The sequence below is a fragment of the Camelina sativa genome, chromosome 1, assembly GCF_000633955.1.
Source record: "Camelina sativa cultivar DH55 chromosome 1, Cs, whole genome shotgun sequence".
In the NCBI taxonomy this organism is placed as follows: domain Eukaryota; kingdom Viridiplantae; phylum Streptophyta; class Magnoliopsida; order Brassicales; family Brassicaceae; genus Camelina; species Camelina sativa.
The window spans coordinates 16,668,304-16,686,129 of NC_025685.1; the positions used below are offsets into that span (position 1 = coordinate 16,668,304).

Genomic DNA, 17,826 nt, shown 5'->3' on the forward strand with positions numbered 1-17,826 from the left:
GCTCTCCAAGCCTGGAAAAAGGCCGTGTATTCAGACCCGTTTAACACCACAGGAAACTGGCATGGACCTCACGTGTGTGGGTACACGGGCGTGTTCTGTGCCCCTGCTCTTGATGATCCTAACGTCGCGGTTGTGGCGGGGGTTGATTTGAATGGAGCGGATATCGCAGGGCATTTACCGGCTGAGCTTGGTTTGATGACCGACGTGGCCATGTTCCATTTGAATTCGAACCGGTTCTGTGGTATCATACCCAAGAGTTTTGAGAAATTGAGGCTAATGCACGAGTTTGATGTCAGCAACAACCGGTTTGTTGGATCTTTCCCTTCAGTTGTCCTCTCATGGCCGGCCGTTAAGTTCATCGACGTCAGATACAATGATTTCGAAGGTCAAGTCCCTCCTGAGCTTTTCAAGAAGGATCTTGATGCCATTTTCTTGAACAACAACAGATTCACATCTACCATTCCTGATTCCCTCGGAGAATCAACAGCTTCTGTCGTGACCTTTGCTCACAACAAATTCAGTGGTTGTATCCCTAAAACCATTGGAAACATGAAGAACCTAAACGAGATTATCTTTAAGGACAACAATCTCGGCGGTTGTTTCCCATCAGAGATCGGGAAGCTAGCCAATGTGAACGTGTTTGACGCTAGCATGAACTCCTTCACCGGTGTTCTACCACCGAGCTTTGTAGGGCTTACGGGTGTCGAAGAGTTTGATATCTCTGTGAATAAACTCACAGGGTTTGTACCGGAGAATATCTGCAAGTTGCCTAAACTGGTTAACTTGACGTACGCGTACAACTACTTCAACGGACAAGGCGATTCGTGTGTTCCAGGTAGTCGCACGGAGATTGCATTGGATGATACACGTAACTGCTTGCCAGATAGGCCTAAGCAACGATCAGCCAAGGAATGTGCGGTTGTAATAAGCCGTCCAGTTGATTGTAGTAAGGACAAGTGCGCTGGTGGTTCTAGCCAAGTTATTCCGTCAAAGTCCCCATCACCTGTGCCAAGTAGGCCGGTTCATAAACCACAAACACCAAAAGGGTCACCACAACCAAATGACCCATATAATCAGTCCCCAGTGAAGTTCCGGCGTAGCCCGCCTCCACCACAGCAACCACATACCCCAGTGGTTCACTCTCCACCGCCTACACCACCAGTCTTTTGTCCTCCTCCCTCACCCCCAGTCCATAAACCACAACCACCAAAAGAGTCACCACAACCAAATGACCCATATGATCAGTCTCCTGTGAAGTTCCGGCGTAGCCCTCCTCCGCCTCAAGTTCAGTCTCCACAACCACCACCGCCGGTATATTCTCCACCGCCTCCACCACCGGTTTATTCTCCACCGCCACCACCACCAGTTCATTCACCACCACCACCAGTACACTCTCCTCCACCGCCAGTCCATTCACCACCACCACCGGTCCATTCTCCACCACCACCGGTATATTCTCTACCACCCCCACCACCGGTCCAGTCACCTCCACCATTGGTTCATAAACCACAACCACCGAAAGAGTCACCACAACCAAATGACCCATATGATCAGTCTCCTGTGAAGTTCCGGCGTAGCCCTCCTCCACCTCAAGTTCAGTCTCCACCACCACCACCGCCAGTATATTCTCCACCGCCTCCACCACCAGTCTATTCACCACCACCACCGGTTTATTCTCCACCGCCGCCACCACCAGTTCATTCACCACCACCCCCAGTACACTCTCCTCCACCGCCAGTCCATTCACCACCACCACCGGTACATTCTCCACCGCGGCCACCACCAGTCCACTCACCACCACCGCCAGTACATTCTCCTCCACCACCTGCCCATTCACCACCACCGCCGGTTTATTCTCCACCGCCACCACCTTCACCGGTATTCTCACCACCACCACCTGTTCACTCCCCTCCACCGCCAGTATATTCCCCACCACCACCGGTATATTCTCCTCCTCCACCGCCGGTATATTCCCCACCACCACCTCCAGTAAACTCACCACCACCACCACCAGTGTACTCTCCTCCGCATTTACCGCCAAAGATGAGTTCATCACCAACACAAACACCTGTCAACTCTCCTCCGCCACGAGCACCGATACGGACAGTAGAAGCACCACCGCCAAGTGAAGAATTCATCCTTCCACCATCCATTGGCCACCAGTATGCATCACCACCACCACCAATGTTTCAAGGCTACTAACTAATATTAGAGAGAGTGAAGTCGAAAACGGCATGAGGAGAAACAAAAGAAGATAACAAAACTGATGGAAGACAGAAGAAGAAGAAAAAAAGGAGGGCAAATGTAACTTAGTGGCATTAACTCCTTACTTACGAGTAATCGTACAAAGTTTGTGTAGTAAACTGTTTATATAAAACATCTTTTTGGTCTATAAAAGATTTTAACACTTTGAAAAACAAAGGAGTTGTTGTTAAGACCGTTTACGATGGTATCCTAAAATATGGCCTCAATGGCTCGAGCTCACGATCGCGTATTATTTTAGTCTACTCTAGAGTCTAGACTAACAGAGTGAGCGTGACAATTATGATGTCTTTTTCGGGAGCTAGCACAAATACATCCCAAATATAGTAGAATGATTAAAACCCAACTTTATATAATAATGAGATATGTGAAAGGTGAAGTATAAATTTATTCAGAAAAACCGAAATTTGAAAAACGTAACCAAGCCAAATGAAAATAGTATATATTTGGTTTCAGATTTTGTATAACCGTACAATCAAAAAAACTAAACCGAAAAACGGTATGTCCACCTCTAAATTTTATATTGTTTGTTTGGTTTGTGTGATGTTGGAATAATACTTTTTGTGTGAAAAACATGCAGTAATAAATATTTCTAGTCATGAGTTGGCATATTATAATATTTGACATAATATGAAAGATAACTTTTTTGGGTAAATATATGTGTAACTATATGATCGCATCAATATATATTTATGTTATGTAAAAAAAAAAAAATAGTGGAATCTGATCAGTGTAGTTTTTTTTTTTCGTATGAATTTGCATTAATTTTTGTTAGAGTTCATATTTATTTTTTTAATACATAAAAATATTTTGGTGTCATTTTTTAGTGATGAAAAGTTTTCTGTAGTTAATTGAAAATTATTCAACATTGCTGAGTTGACGACTTTTATGAAAATTTTCCCATAAAATGTTGTACATAGAGGTATAGTTAATTTAGTTTAGTAAACCTATTGGACTTATTGGGCCAATGAAATTTTGTTTTTAATGTAATACAAACACGACAGCGTGTGGTTGGTTGAAGATCCTTTTTGCTGCACGACGAAGCATACTCATGATTTTCCGGTTAAGTCTTTTTGAGTTTCAGCTAACTGAATTACAGTTTTTCCTTTTTCGATTCGAAATTCTTTTAGTTCCATTTTTCATTCCTTCGAACAAAACCCAATCGCTCATTTCTGGTAAATCCGATTTTTGGGAAACCCTAATTTGGTCTCGAAACGACGATGGAGGAAGACAAGCAGCAACAAATGCACGAGGAGAAATCATCCCCGGTTAAGGAAGTGGATCCCGAGATTGAGAAATCGGATGCGACGCCCAAGAGTTCTGGTGGTGGTTGGGGATGGGGTTTCTCTGGCTTCTCTGTGCTTTCGGATCTTCAAAAAGCTGCCGAAGATATATCTCGTAATGTATGTTCCCCCCACTCCGTAATTTTGACCTAATTTTTTTTTTATGAATTTAGTGTTTTCTGATATTGGATCCGAAGCCTATGGTACCATTTTATGGTGTATTGTAACTCAGTGGAACTCGGCATTTGTATTTTGATGTGGTCATGAGTTTCTTAAAGAGTGAATTGATTTGATATATTAGGATTAATCTGATGGCATAATACAAATGTGTTTATTGGTTCTTTATTTATTATCTATCCCAGCCTACTTTAGAAAGATAATGTAACCTTTCTATCTTGAGAGGGTTCTGGTACGATGTCTGTTTATTTCAGTATATGTTTGTTTAAGGAAACTTGGTTTTACTAGTTTTAAAAGTTCATCCTTTTTATGAATAATGATGAAGCCTGATTTTCTTCTCCCGTTGTAGGCTGCAGCAGTGGCGGAGAAAGCAGCTAAAAGCATTGCAGAGATGGGAGAAGCAGATGAAGACTCTGAATTTTCTGCCAAGGAAGAAGAGAAAACTGAAGAGCCTGATACAGAGCAGGATAGTGATGATGAGAATTCAAAGTTGAAGAAGTCAGCTCTCGAGAGATTGGAGGGTGCCAGTGAAGAGTCACTTCTTAGCCAGGCAAGTTTTTTCTTGCTTTCTTATGCACAAGTCATTGTCTATGTTTATGGTGATAAATGATAATATTATAAATGCTATAATGCTCTTTCCTACGTATACCTTTGTTCATCATTTTTTTTCTTTTAATTTATTGTTGGCTTAAAGTCGTTATTCTTCATTTGCTTATACGTTCGAATTTAAATAGTAACTATTAGATCTTACTTCTCCAGGGTTTGAAGGTTTTCGACGATTCAGTTGAGAGCTTCACTTCTGGAGCTTGGCAGGCATTCGGAAATGCGTTAAAAGGGGGCACAAGTTTGGTGCAAAAGTATGTTCCTTTTAACATTTTGTTTTCTTTTACTGATAGCTTTAATCTTAAATGTGAAAATAACAAACTTTGTGAAGGAAAAATGGTTAAGGCCAACTGGAAAGTAATCCTTTGATTGGAAACTGGGGTGTTGGAATTTAAATGAATTACCAACTCCAAAGTTAATTACTTTAATTGTTTACCATTCCCTTTCTGCTCATAAGTGTTTGAGCATTTAAACTTTGTTGGCAAACCACTTATGAGCATTTAAACTTTGTTGGCAAACCATACGATGACCATACTAAGTTCATTTACTTTAAAAGATTCCTCTTTTGGTAAATTAGCGTGCTCTTTTTTGATTCATTACCAGTAAAATGTTGGGCAAACTATATTTGTCATTTCCTGAAGATAAGAATACATTGTTTGCCTATGACTGGTTTAGACTGTGCTGGCTTAATGAGCCCAGAGGTCATGTGTTTCTTCGGTATAGAATGGTTCCCCTAGGAAGAAGATCAAGTCATTAACGCTCCGCAATTTCTTTTGTAGGCTTGAAAACAGTGTCCAGCAAGGTTCTTCGCCCAGGGAAGCTGGATCTGGTGCACCGTCTCTACTGGAGGTTTGTGCTTTTTTTGTGTCGTTTTCTGTCTTCTTAGCGTAACATTATATTTAGCAATACTTCTGTTCTGCAGACGGGAAAAGCATTAACTGCCAAAGGAATGCAAGTACTTGAATTTGTGGGCAAGGAGACCATGGATTTACTAATTACAGAGACTGGTATTGGGGTTGAGAAGAATGGGGTAGATCAAGTACTTGAGGAAGTGACATTTGATCGATGCTTTTACATTTATGGTGGTCCTGAGCAGCTTGAGGTGACCCACTTATCTCTGAAAATCACCTGGCAATTCATTTTCTGATAATCGATTTTGTCTTCCCTCAATTATTTTATTTATGGTGATTTCAGGAATTGGAAGCATTGGCAAGCCACTATACTCTGTTGTTCAACAGGAGAAAGGGGAAATTGTCACCAGATGAGAAATCGTTGTACGATGGAAAGCTCAAACAAATTCAACAACTGTTCAGCTTCGCTGATGAAACGAGTAAAAGTAAAGCAGAGTCTGACAAAGGGAAAAATATAGATATCAAAACTGAAGGCAATGATGATGACATGAAGAATCTGCATAACTCGAGTGTCAGCAAAGCTGCTGATATGGCTGCTGGGTAATTATCTTTGTTTCCCTTTCCATCTATCAGATTCGACATTTTGATTTTCTCCATCAGTTTCCTTTGTTTGTACTTTCTCATTAAATCACCACAATACGTCCCTTCAATGCCCAAGAATGTTATAGGTATTAGTTGTTGTCCCTTCATATCAGTTACCAAATGCAATCCTCTATATGATTAGAAAAGGTGAATATTAGAAACTTGGAATCTTGCGTCAGGAAATTTCTCATGTTATGATAAAGTGATATATATGTATGGATTATATTTCGTTGGCCTGTTTTTTATTTGGTTGTCATTTCTGTTTTTCAGGTTCACAAATGCTTTAGCAGGACTAAATGTAAATGATATGATCCAGCGAACTGGTGGCAGGCTTGAATCTCTTCACTCAGAAGGAGTTCATGTGCGAAGAGTGATCCCTTCATACTCTTGTTTAAAATTAAGAATATTTATTCTACTACCACTAGTATTGTTCTGTTTTGTTTGGCTGAAAAAAAATCCGCCAACTAAAATGTAATCTCGTTCTGCAGAGGCTTTCAGAGATGTGCTGTTTTGCAGTCACTCNTTTGTTTCCCTTTCCATCTATCAGATTCGACATTTTGATTTTCTCCATCAGTTTCCTTTGTTTGTACTTTCTCATTAAATCACCACAATACGTCCCTTCAATGCCCAAGAATGTTATAGGTATTAGTTGTTGTCCCTTCATATCAGTTACCAAATGCAATCCTCTATATGATTAGAAAAGGTGAATATTAGAAACTTGGAATCTTGCGTCAGGAAATTTCTCATGTTATGATAAAGTGATATATATGTATGGATTATATTTCGTTGGCCTGTTTTTTATTTGGTTGTCATTTCTGTTTTTCAGGTTCACAAATGCTTTAGCAGGACTAAATGTAAATGATATGATCCAGCGAACTGGTGGCAGGCTTGAATCTCTTCACTCAGAAGGAGTTCATGTGCGAAGAGTGATCCCTTCATACTCTTGTTTAAAATTAAGAATATTTATTCTACTACCACTAGTATTGTTCTGTTTTGTTTGGCTGAAAAAAAATCCGCCAACTAAAATGTAATCTCGTTCTGCAGAGGCTTTCAGAGATGTGCTGTTTTGCAGTCACTCATCTGCTTATCCTCAGTAAGTCCATGATATCTCATGCCAACAAAGTTCAGGATGAAGACGCTGAGGCGTTGAAAATCGAGTGGCCAGAGGATCCTACTGAGAAAGCTAAGCTGATTAAAGGCAAGGCAGAATCAATGGCTGGATATGTTGAAGCAGTTTCCAACAGTTTTATAACAGGTTGGTCCACAGTTATTCAACTTACTTTGACTTATAACTGTTCTATTGCATGTCTTACCGAGTATCCTGGGTTGCTAGAATCATCTTATTTAAGGATTATATTAATAGCTCTTTTCATTTGTAAACGAAGAAGGTAGAAGCAACGTTTCTTCAACTACACAGACTAAAACTGTAAAAAAGGGAAGTTCTTGGAAATTAAAGTTCATCGTAGACACTTAAAACCACCTTAGTTTGGGGTTTTCTCTTGCCTCAGTTTTAGTTTTGTATATAGTTAGTGTCTGGATTTAGACAGTAGACGAAAAGTGACAGTTTCCATAAACCCTTTCCCACATTGCAGGTATATCAGATGTATCCGAAACATACTCAGCTGCGATTAAAGGAGTTACTGCTGCTGATGATTCGAAAGATGAACTTCTGAAAACATCAACCATGCAGGAAAAAGCAAGCACCTTCAACGATAGTCTTCGCTCTGACCAAACCACAGCTATCACAAAGATCCAGGAAGGACTTCAGTACTTATCCTATGTTGTGATATCTACCTCAATGCCCTCTGCCTGATATTATAATAAGAGTTAGATGGGTCTTTTTATGTGGTTTGTTTTTTTTTCTTTCTTTAACATGACTCGGATTCGATTTAGTTTCTTTGTAGATATTATCATCTCTTTCGCTAGGCTGCTCTTTATTCTCCCACTTGTGCTCTGCTTCTTTGTTGTCTGGATCTTGAATGTTTGATGAAATCTAGAAACCAAAGATTAAAGCAGGGAAGAGATTAGTAGTTTTATTTTGTTTTTGTTTTAAATAATATGCTTTGCTTCTAAAGTATTTACTTGGAAATTGGTTTAGCTGTGTTATTGATCTGTACACGTAGCTTTCAATATTTGTTGACATATACATTTTGCGTTCAATAAAAGTTTGCAAGAATTATTGTTGCGTTCACTAAATCATCTTTTGAATGTCCTAACACTATGACGCATCATCATCACCGATCTAATGACCAACCCCTTTATCTAACCCTTACACAGATGACTGGAACCCAATGTGCTCAATTCCAATCTAAGGTGCAAAAAATCACCATGCGCCATTTCCAAAATCTGCCGGATTCCGTAAATTCAGACGGACACTGTCACGTGTTTATCGGTTCTATAACGCCAAGGAAGTGGTTTCTCATGCATTCCCACTTTACGTTTCTCAGGTGGCAACACTTCTACAACATTGTTTACAGTCACCACAATATAGAAGAACGTAACGGCTTAACACTAGCTACTAAATTCTCTACATACCAAAAGTTTAATTGCAAAAGCTGATAAGTAGGCACATGTGAGAGTAATCAGAGAGAGTTGTGCACGTGCATACCAGTCTTATTAATGAGTTTAGCCTATATATAGAGAGGAGAGATTGTGGAGAGGGGATCCTCCATGATCAACATAGTGTGTTTGTTAGATAAGAGTTGCGACTTTGTTCATGGTGATAAGAGAAGAGAATTGTAACTCCGATCTTATCAGTTAGGGTTCATAGTTTGTATTAGAGATTGAGAAGAGATAAGAGAGAAGAGATCGCATCTTCAAACTTATCAAATGGTGCGTTTGTGATCGAGATCGAAGTATCGCGGAAGGTTAGGGTTACGAATTTGGGGATTTTGTGTGAAGAATCGAGGAATCAAGAAACAAAGATGGTTACGTCAATTGGGTTATCACCGGTGCGAGAACTATCGGAGGAGGAACAACACGACGCGTCTTTAGCTGACGTCTACGATCAATTGGGCGAGGTGCGAAGCTTTGGAAGCAAGATGAAGGATCGAATTGAGACGATGGGTTCACAAATGGGATCAAAGATCGAATCGTTGGGAAACGAATTGAGGATTCGCGATCAGAAATTGGAGGATCTTGGAAGGAAACTGGATCTCGTCTTGAGTTCTTTACCCGGAATTGAGACAGTTCGTGAAGTGGGTGGCTCAAGTCAATCGGGACCATCACAATCACAAGATTGTCACAATCAGGTACATGTCTCACTCTCAAAACCTTGCCTTAGCAATATTAGGCGTGGACTTAGAGAGAACTTGATGAAAAACTTAGAAATGGCAGTGTTTGATGGAATTGGTGTGTACAGTTGGGTTGCTTGTGTTGAGCGGTTCTTTAGACACATTGGGTATAATGATGCAGAGAAGTTAGCACTGGGTTCTGTGAGCTTAAGTGATGAGGCCTTGAGTTGGTACAACTGGGAAATTAACAGAGGAAGACAGTTTGTGAGTTGGGTTCAGTTTAAATCAGGATTGATGAGGAAATTTGGGAACATCAAGATTAAAAGTACATCAACGGTAGCTTCTGATTCCAAATTGATTATGCTAAAAGAATCAAGTAACGAAGGCTCACACAAGGAGAAGAACCCCTCTGAAGAGAAGCATTTGATTCAGCATGAAGACTCTGTTAGAGTGAAGACATTATGTCAGCACACAGGAAGTTATTGGTGAAACAGAATCGAGCTTAACCTTCTCAATGATTGATTCTAGTCTCAAAAAAGAATCAGTAACTTCAAGCTTGGCAACAAATGGTGTTCTCCAATCACAGAAAGTTGAGAATTCAGTCTTGGAGGATCATCGAGATGCATCCTTGGATCAATATCAGTCATAACCTGAACTAGTTTCTGATGCTTTACACTCTGGTTTTTGCATCGATATATTGAAAACTCAACAAGAAGGGATATTAGAAATTTCAGAATTGCTTATGTGTTATGAGAAGTCGTCAGAGGTCAAGACTAAGGATGTTACATTCCAACAGCTCAACATAATGTCTCTTCAAAGGCATGAATTACATCAGCAGAGAGATAGCGTGTGTTTAGTGGATGATTGGAATTCTTTCTTTTCGGTTTGGCATCGTTGGCGAAACAGGGATTTGTATTAGTTTTGCTGGCTGAATCAGCAATCTCTGCAACAAATTGAGGAGTATACAGTTGCTGAAGACCATTACATATTCATAAGAAGAAGGTATATCAAGCTGTTACGCCTACAACAATAGGTAGCAGTTTTGTACACCTACGGGAAACAAAGACTAGGATATTTCAGTCAATCTTCTCTACTAGTTGCTGCAACACTTTGGAGTACAATGATAAACCGGGGGATTGAGTATAAGTTTGACGCTGGATTAAAACAGAAGTGTGTTGGCAACATTACGACAAAACAGAGTTATGAAAGGAAGTTTATTGGCTTGTACTCAGCATATGGGGACAGGAACGTCTATTATTCTGTGTGGCATTGTTGGAGAAAGAAGAATCTGCAGCTCATTAATCTGAACAATGGATGTTAGCCACAAAGTCCGGACCTACACTTTCATATTGACGTAACCATCTTTGTTTCTTGATTCCTCGATTCTTCACACAAAAACCCCAAATTTGTAACCCTAACCTTCCGCGATACTTCGATCTCAATCACAAACGCACCATTTGATAAGTTTGCAGATGCGATCTCTTCTCTCTTATCTCTTCTCAATCCCTAATACAAACTATGGACCCTAACTGATAAGATCAGAGTTACAGTTCTCCTCTCTTATCACCATGAACAGAGTCGCAGCTCTGATCTAACAAACACACAATGTTGATCATGCAGGATCCCCTCTCCACAGTCTCTCCTCTCTATTTATAGGCTAAACTCATTAATAAGACTGTTATGCATGTGCACAACTCTCTCTGATTACCCTCACATGTGCCTACTTATCAAAAGCCCACTTCTTTGCTTTCAATTCTATTCTCCCACCAAATATTGCCATTCCAACTTATCTATCTGTACCTTCTTATAAATTTATGATTTGTGGAAGTCATCGATACAGTATGTACTATGTAGTATAACTTGTTTAAGTAATCAAACTATGCTGATTTTAACGTTCTATTGGTGCGTATGCATTAACATATTTTGTTTCGAATCGACTATTTAAACCAAACATAAGCAAAAATTTGGCTCGGTTCTTGTATATAATTCATTTTGGTTCGGCTTTTGTTTCTTCTTTGGCTTTTAATTTGTGTTTATATACAAATATAGAATAAAAATTGTACAATACCTCTTAGCTTGGTTTGTTTGTTATTCAAATCCTCTTCCTCCACCGTCTGATTCATTCCCCTTCCCTCATCTTAGTTTTAATTCATGGCTGGTAATTAAATGATCCGTTTTGATATGTTAAATTATTTGATAATGTGACAAGACAACTTTTACTTTGGTTATTCACTTATTTGAATAATACTCCCTTTGTTCCGTGTTAATTGTAACATCCGCGAACCGGAATCCCGGTTTGGGATGTGCATTGATCGATGCTGACTCAATTTCCTGCTTTTTGACTTAAGTTAAACGCTGCATTTTGGACAAAGGGAAAGGAGAAAAACCATTAAGTCGTTCTTTTGTCTCATTAGACGACTTTAGCCGTTTTTGAAAGAAAAGAGAAGAGAGAAAGTGTTCTTGAGCGTTCTTGAGGTTTTTGGGAGATTTCAGGCTGTTCATGTAGAGATCTGTAGCTAAGATCTTTGTAGGAGCTTCCTAGGAACGTTTTCTTCAAATGTTTGGGTAGGATTCCTTCTGTGGCAAAGGTAAGTGCATGACCATGGCTTATCTAGGCTGGAGATTACTCGGATATGTTTGTTTCTGTGTTATTAGGCTTGTTAGTATGTTGTTTGAGGCGCTGGAAAGCTTTCTTGTGGCTTGGAATCGTTTCTTGTGGTTGCAGGAACGAAGATCCAGCGAGAAGCTTCGGAGAAAAAAATGCTCGGCATGAGCATCGATGTGTCGGTCGATGCTAGTGTGAGGACAGCGCGGTTTGACCTAGGAGCATCGGTCGATGCCATGTGGAGGCGCCGGTCAATGCGATTAGGGTTTCCGCGTGATGTCGAGCATGTATCGATCGATGCAAGTGGGGGCATCGGTCGATGCAGTTGACCCTTGTGTCGATCGATGCATACCCTGTGTCGGTCGATGCTGGTCCCTGATGGTGTCGGTCGATGCAAGCTTTGTGTCGGTCGATGCAGAGCCTGGTTTGTTTGTTGATTGTTGTTTGATGGTTAGAGTATCTTTATTGCTTGTGTGTATAGCCCAATAGATGGGAGGATTGCTTTACTGAGTGTTTATAAAATACTCATGCATTGCAATTTGTGTTTGTGATGCAGGTAAGGGCAAGGTGTGATCGTGGAATCAAGGCAATGAAGAGGAGGATGTTCTAGTGGTTCGCTTGGTTGTCTAGCTTCTGTTAGGTTGCTAGAGTTGAGTCATAGAAAATGTTGTTTAGGAATGCTGGTTCTCTGGTTTATGTTGTTTGGATCATTAGTTTATGATTGAATTATTTATTGGTTATTGGTATCTGTTTTCCGCTGTTGGTTGTGTTTGTGGTTAGGTGGCTAGTGGGTATGGGACTACAAGTTGTAGTCTTTTTTTTTATTATTATTTATTATTAAAAAAAAAAACGGGTGAGGTCGTTTCAGTTTGGTATCAGATCCCTTACGGTTCTAGGTTTGGGTTCACTAGGTTTCTGTTGTTGATGTTGGGATTGCATGTCTTAATTGATTATGTGAGTTAGTCAATTGTGTGTGGCATGAAGTCCTAGAACATCCTCTTCGAGTCTACAGTGTGATTCCACAGTGAGTTCATGTTTTTGTGTTCCGTTAATTGTGTGCCTAGCCTTCTGTTCATGGTAGTGCAGATGGTTAGAGAGGATGTCGTTGCTGGTCGTGGTCATGGACGCGGACGTGGTCGTGGTAAGGGGAGAGCCCCAGTGGTTAGTGAGGCTGAGGACCAGAGTGTGACTGCAGAGGGTGTCGGCGAGTCGCATGGTGTCCAGGGGGATTCCGTGAGTGTGGCCGTAGGGGGCGGTGTTGATGCTCCAGTGGCCGGTGATGTTAGGGCTCCAGGTGTGGGAGTTCCAGTGGGTGGAGTCCCGGGTGTCGACCTTGCGGGTTTGCTGGCATAGTTGATTGAGCGGTTACCGCCAGTGGCACCGGAGGAGCGGCAGCCAGTGGCTGCGGTTGTGGGGGTCCATTCTTGTTATATCAGCATGCTGACAAAGATCGGTCGTATTCGTACCGAGCGGTTTTCAGGAGGTACTGATTCTACCGCTGTGTAGGCGTGGAGGAAGAGTGTGGAGCATAACTTCCATACTCTTGAAATGTCCTGAGAAGTTTTGGGTGGACATTGGGGTCCACCATTTGACTGGTGATGCTCAGTTGTGGTGGAGTTCTGTGGCAGCCATGAGAGTGCAGAGGGAGATGACTTGGGCTGATTTTGTCTTGGAGTTCAACCGCAAGTATTTCCCTAGAGAGGCACTAGATAGGTTGGAGGTGCAGTTCCTTCAGCTAGCTCAGGGGACTCGGTCAGTGCGGGAGCTTGACTTGGAGTTCAGTCGACTTCTGAGGTATGGGGGTCGGGATATGGAGTCTGAGGAGGCTCAGATCATGAGATTTTTGAGGGCCCTACGTGACGATTTGAGGGTTCACTGTAGAGGGCGGAGTTATGCTACGCGTGTAAGCTGGTTGAGACTGCAGTAGGGATTGAGGAGGATATCCGGGCACAGTCGGTAGCGGCTAGCCCAGCAGTTCAGCCTAGTAGGGCTCAGCATCAGGGGGGTTCTAGCAAGGGCGGCAAGCCTGCGGAGGGAGCCAAGAGGAGATGGGAGGCTACGCAGAGGCCGGGTGGTCCGAGTTGCTTCGGGTGTGGAGGCAAAGATCACAAGGTTGCTAGCTGTCCCAAGAGGAGTGCTCCGTCTGCAGCAGATCGTGTGTGCTATCATTGCAGGGAGCCATGGCATATCAGGCCCTATTGTCCCAAGTTGCAGCCGGTAGCATTGGCAGTGTTGCAGCAGATGCATCCAGAGTGGGTTTGGGATGTGTGTTGATGCAACATGGGAAGGTGATTGCCTATGCTTCGCGGTAGTTGCGGAAGCATGAGGACAACTATCCTACTCATGACTTGAAGATGGGTGTTGTGGTTTTTGCCCTGAAGATTTGGAGATCTTATCTTTGTGGTGAAAAGGTGCAGGTATTTACAGATCATAAGAGCCTGAAGTACATATTCACTCAGCCCAAGCTGAACTTGAGGCAGAGGTGGTGGATGGAGCTGGTGGCGGATTATGATCTGGATATAGCCTATCATCCTGGTAAGGCTAACTTGGTTGCAGATGCTTTGACTCGGAAGCGGGCGGCTTCGGCTCAGGAGCAGGATATGGATTCTCTGGTAGGAGAGATCAGTACGTTGAGCTTGTGTGCGGTTTCTCAGGAGCCGTTGGGTTTGGTTGTAGCTGATAGAGCAGATTTGTTGAGCAGAGTGTTGTTGGTTCAGGAGTCGGATTTGGGGCTGGTGAATGCCTCAAAGGATGTTGATTCAGAGTATCAGGTTTCGGCTAATGGTACTATTCTGGTGCATGAGCGGATCTATGTGCCCAAGGATGAGGAGTTGAGGCAGGAGATTCTGAGAGAGGCTCATGCTAGCATGTTCTCTATTCATCCAGGAGTGACTAAGATGTACCAAGATCTCAAGAGGTACTATCACTGGGTCGGGATGAAGAAGGACATGGCTATTTGGGTTACGAGGTGCGATGTGTGTCAGTTAGTGAAAGCTGAGCATCAGGTACCAGGTGGTTTGCTGAAGAGTCTTCCCATTCCAGGGTGGAAGTGGGATATGATTACTATGGACTTCGTGGTAAGTTTACCAGTGTCCAGGACCTTTGATGCTATTTGGGTCATTGTGGACCGGTTGACTAAGTAGGCACATTTTCTGGCCATTAAGAAGATTGATGGAGCAGCGGTCTTGGCTAAGAAGTATGTGAAGGAGATAGTCATGTTGCATGGGGTGCCAGCAAGTATTGTGTCTGATACGGATTCCAAGTTCACTTTTGTGTTCTGGAGGGCATTTAAGGCAGATACGGGCACTAAGGTGCATATGAGTACAACTTATCATCCCCAGACAGATGGACAGTCAGAGAGGACAATCCAAACATTGGAGGATTTTCTGAGGATGTGTGTGCTGGATTGGGGTGGTCATTGGGCAGATCACTTGAGCTTGGTGGAGTTTGCTTACGACAACAGTTACTAGGCGAGTATTAAGATGGCTCTTTCGAGGTTTTGTATGGGAGGTCATGTCGTACACCGTTATGCTGGACTCAGGTGGGGGAGAGGAGCATGTATGGGGCAAAATTTGTGCAGGAGACCTCAGAGGAGATTCGGGTTCTCAAGCTTAACATGAAGGAAGCTCAAGATCAGCAGAGGAGTTATGCCGGTAGGAGGAAGAGAGATCTTGAGTTTCAGGTTGGAGATAGAGTGTACCTCAAGATGACCATGTTGCGGGGTCCGAACACGTCATTGACTATGACTATGTTGAGTCTAAGGTATATGGGTCTGTTCAGAGTGATTGAGCGAGTTGGACCAGTGTCATATAGACTGGAGTTACTTGAGGTTATGGAAGCATTCCATAAGGTTTTCCATGTGTCTATGTTGCGGAAGTGTCTTCGTGAGGATGATCAGTTTTTGGCTAATATTCCTGAGGATCTTCAGCCAAACATGACTTTGTAGGCGAGACCATGGAGGGTTCTCGGGTGGAGGATCAAGGAACTTCGGGAGAAGAAGTTTCCTTTGATAAGAGTCCTTTGGGACTGTGATGATGTTGAGGGAAAGTTTCTTGAAATAGAAGTTCTAAAAATGGAAAGTTTTATGTTAGTCTGAATTTGTCCATTTTTAGTGGTTGTGAGCCTTTGAGGCTAGTGTGGCCTTTGTGACGAGCTGTTTAGCCATTGTGTGGCCTTTGTGGCGGACTGTTTAGCCATTGTGTGGCATTAGTCTCCATATAGTTTGGTGAAATATGCCTGAACTCACAAAAAAACCGGCGATCTCTTAGGCTGAGCTGTCGGATTCTTTAGGCGACATTCTTCTCTCGGCAGCACTTTGAATCTGTAAGCATCTTCTTGGTTGCAACGAGTTCCTTCTCGAAGCAACCCTTTAGATGGTTGATAGTCTTGATCTTGCTCTCTTCCTTCTTCTCTCTTCTCTCTCCTTTCTCTCCATTTCTCTCCTTTCTCTTCTTTCTTCCTTAGTGAAAAATGAGAGGAGTAGGAGTGTATATTTAGAGTGATGGGCGAGATTCTCATACAATTGCATGATCAACAATTGTCTTCTTCTTTCTTCACTTAGGCGGACAAATGGCGTGAGAAATTTTCATGCGCCACACTTGGCGAAGTGATGCGCAACACCTGGCGAAGGGCGCAACACTTGGTGAAGGGCGCAACACTTGGCGAAGGAGTCCAACACTTGGCGGAGGAATCTTTCTTGTCCCCCACTTCGCCCATGCATGCGACATTGCAGGTTCCGCATCCAATCTAACGACTTAATAAGTTGCGTAAAGGTATCTTTGTTTCTCACCTTTATTCTTGCATGAAATTATATTGGGAAATCAAGAAAGAGAATGTTCTTGCGCCTTTCAACAAATGCCCAGAATTTCTGGATCGCTGTATGGTCGGGTCAACGGTATTGTGGTATGGTCAACGATACCTGGTACGCTCTCCGGTACGTGGTACGGTCCATGGTACATGGTACGGTACACGACCTTCCTTCTTCTAGCTCGAGCATTCTTTTTCCTTGGAATTTTTAAGACTGCCCATCGAAAATAAACTCGTTTTCGTCGATCATCCGTCCTTTGGCTCGATGGTAGGCGCATCCAGCAATGGCCATTGGCCATTTACCGAACCATCAACATTTCCTCATACACTTCTTCAGCAATTCTTCTATCTTTCTCCTTTGCCTTCTTTCTAAGTTCTTTTCAGGCTCTTTGGTCATGGTTCTTATCAAAATTTTATCCTGTAGTGAGGGTCACTACAGTGACTTTCCGACAAGTGATTGTCAGAATTGTGCGAGTGAAGACAAAACACATGAAAAAATCATGTAGTTATTTGTAGGGATGGTAACAAGTCTTTAAAGCCTCCTGCACGTAGCAAACCGACCGTCGGATATGGATGGGCTCACAGACCTATTGAGAGAACGTAAGATCCATTAAAAAAAGAAGAAGAAGATTCCTTTGATGAGAGTCCTTTGGGACTGTGATGGTGTTGAGGAGCAGACTTGGGAGCCTGAGGCGAGGATGAAGGCAAGGTTTAAGAAGTAGTATGAGAAGCAAGCCGCGACTTGAACTTGCCTAGCCTGGTCCCATATGTAATCCGCGGCTGGAGCGGGAATGGAGTATTCCAGCCCATCTCTCTTGTTTACTTTGTTGCTTGGGTTGGTTGGTTGTGCGACTAAGTAACAAGATGAGGTGGTGTTTGGGGTACAAACTTTCTGCGAGGTAGTGTGTTGGAGGAAATTTTCTTGTTTTAGAAGTTTCTATAAGTGGAAAGTTTCCAGAAGTGGGAAGTGCTAAAAATGGAAAGTTTTATGTGAGTTGGAATTTGTCCATTTTTAGTGTCAGAGGGCCTTGGAGGGGCTTGTGTGGCCTTAGTGGCGGACTTTTGAGTCGTTGCGCCGTGTGTGGCGGTCTTTTGAGTTATTGTGTGGCCTTTGTGGCGGGTTGTTTAGCCGTTGTGTGGCCTTCGTGGCGGGCTGTTTAGCCAGAGTGCTTGTTGAGGCGGTCCTTCGGGAGAGATGGTCTTTGTGTCGGTCCTTCGGGAGAAGTGGCCTTGTTGGCGGTACTTTTTAGGACATTTGTTTGGCCTTGTGGCGGTCCTGTTTAGGACATTTGTTTGGCCTTGGTGGCGGTCCTGTTTAGGACGTTTGTTTGGCCTTGGTGGCGGTCCTGTTTAGGACATTTGTT

The 17,826-nt window shown here is 42.6% G+C and overlaps 3 protein-coding genes across 6 annotated transcripts in view; all 3 read left to right on the plus strand.

Annotated features, from left to right (window-relative positions):
* LOC104708837 (pollen-specific leucine-rich repeat extensin-like protein 3) overlaps positions 1–2,382 on the plus strand; it is an 8,152-nt gene extending 5,770 nt beyond the window's left edge. The window contains exon 2 of the mRNA XM_019232139.1: positions 11–2,382. Within this exon, the coding sequence (XP_019087684.1) occupies positions 11–2,202 (2,192 nt within the window). The 3' untranslated portion in view covers positions 2,203–2,382. The remainder of the gene's footprint in view (positions 1–10) is intronic.
* Positions 3,483–7,856, plus strand: LOC104792620. The gene is made up of 9 exons (XM_010518812.2): positions 3,483–3,665; positions 4,072–4,272; positions 4,482–4,579; positions 5,105–5,174; positions 5,248–5,427; positions 5,520–5,776; positions 6,089–6,179; positions 6,863–7,073; positions 7,411–7,856. Exons 1-9 carry the CDS (start codon positions 3,483–3,485, stop codon positions 7,629–7,631), a joined length of 1,512 nt encoding a protein of 503 aa, XP_010517114.1. The 3' UTR covers positions 7,632–7,856.
* The window catches only part of LOC104792630, a 14,483-nt gene continuing 4,735 nt past the window's right edge, over positions 8,079–17,826 (plus strand). The window contains exons 1-2 of one of the 4 annotated variants that reach the window (XR_769084.2): positions 8,079–9,069; positions 9,155–10,950. Coding sequence is in view for 1 of the 4 variants with exons in the window: in XM_010518824.2 (XP_010517126.1) it covers positions 8,743–9,069 (327 nt within the window). In the remaining 3 variants the exon portion in view is untranslated. Of the gene's footprint in view, positions 9,070–9,154; positions 10,951–17,826 lie in introns of those variants that run through there. The other 3 variants (XR_769087.2, XR_769091.2, XM_010518824.2) reach the window with 3 other exon arrangements.

What these genes read in the sequence shown, in the direction of transcription:
- LOC104792620 (XM_010518812.2), top strand. Translation starts at nt 3,483, where the DNA reads ATGGAGGAAGACAAGCAGCAACAAATGCACGAGGAGAAATCATCCCCG. An exon ending in GGCACAAGTTTGGTGCAAAA is followed by an intron (nt 4,580 to 5,104) that starts GTATGTTCCTTT and finishes TTTCTTTTGTAG; the next exon opens with GCTTGAAAACAGTGTCCAGC. An exon ending in GCTGCTGATATGGCTGCTGG is followed by an intron (nt 5,777 to 6,088) that starts GTAATTATCTTT and finishes TCTGTTTTTCAG; the next exon opens with GTTCACAAATGCTTTAGCAG.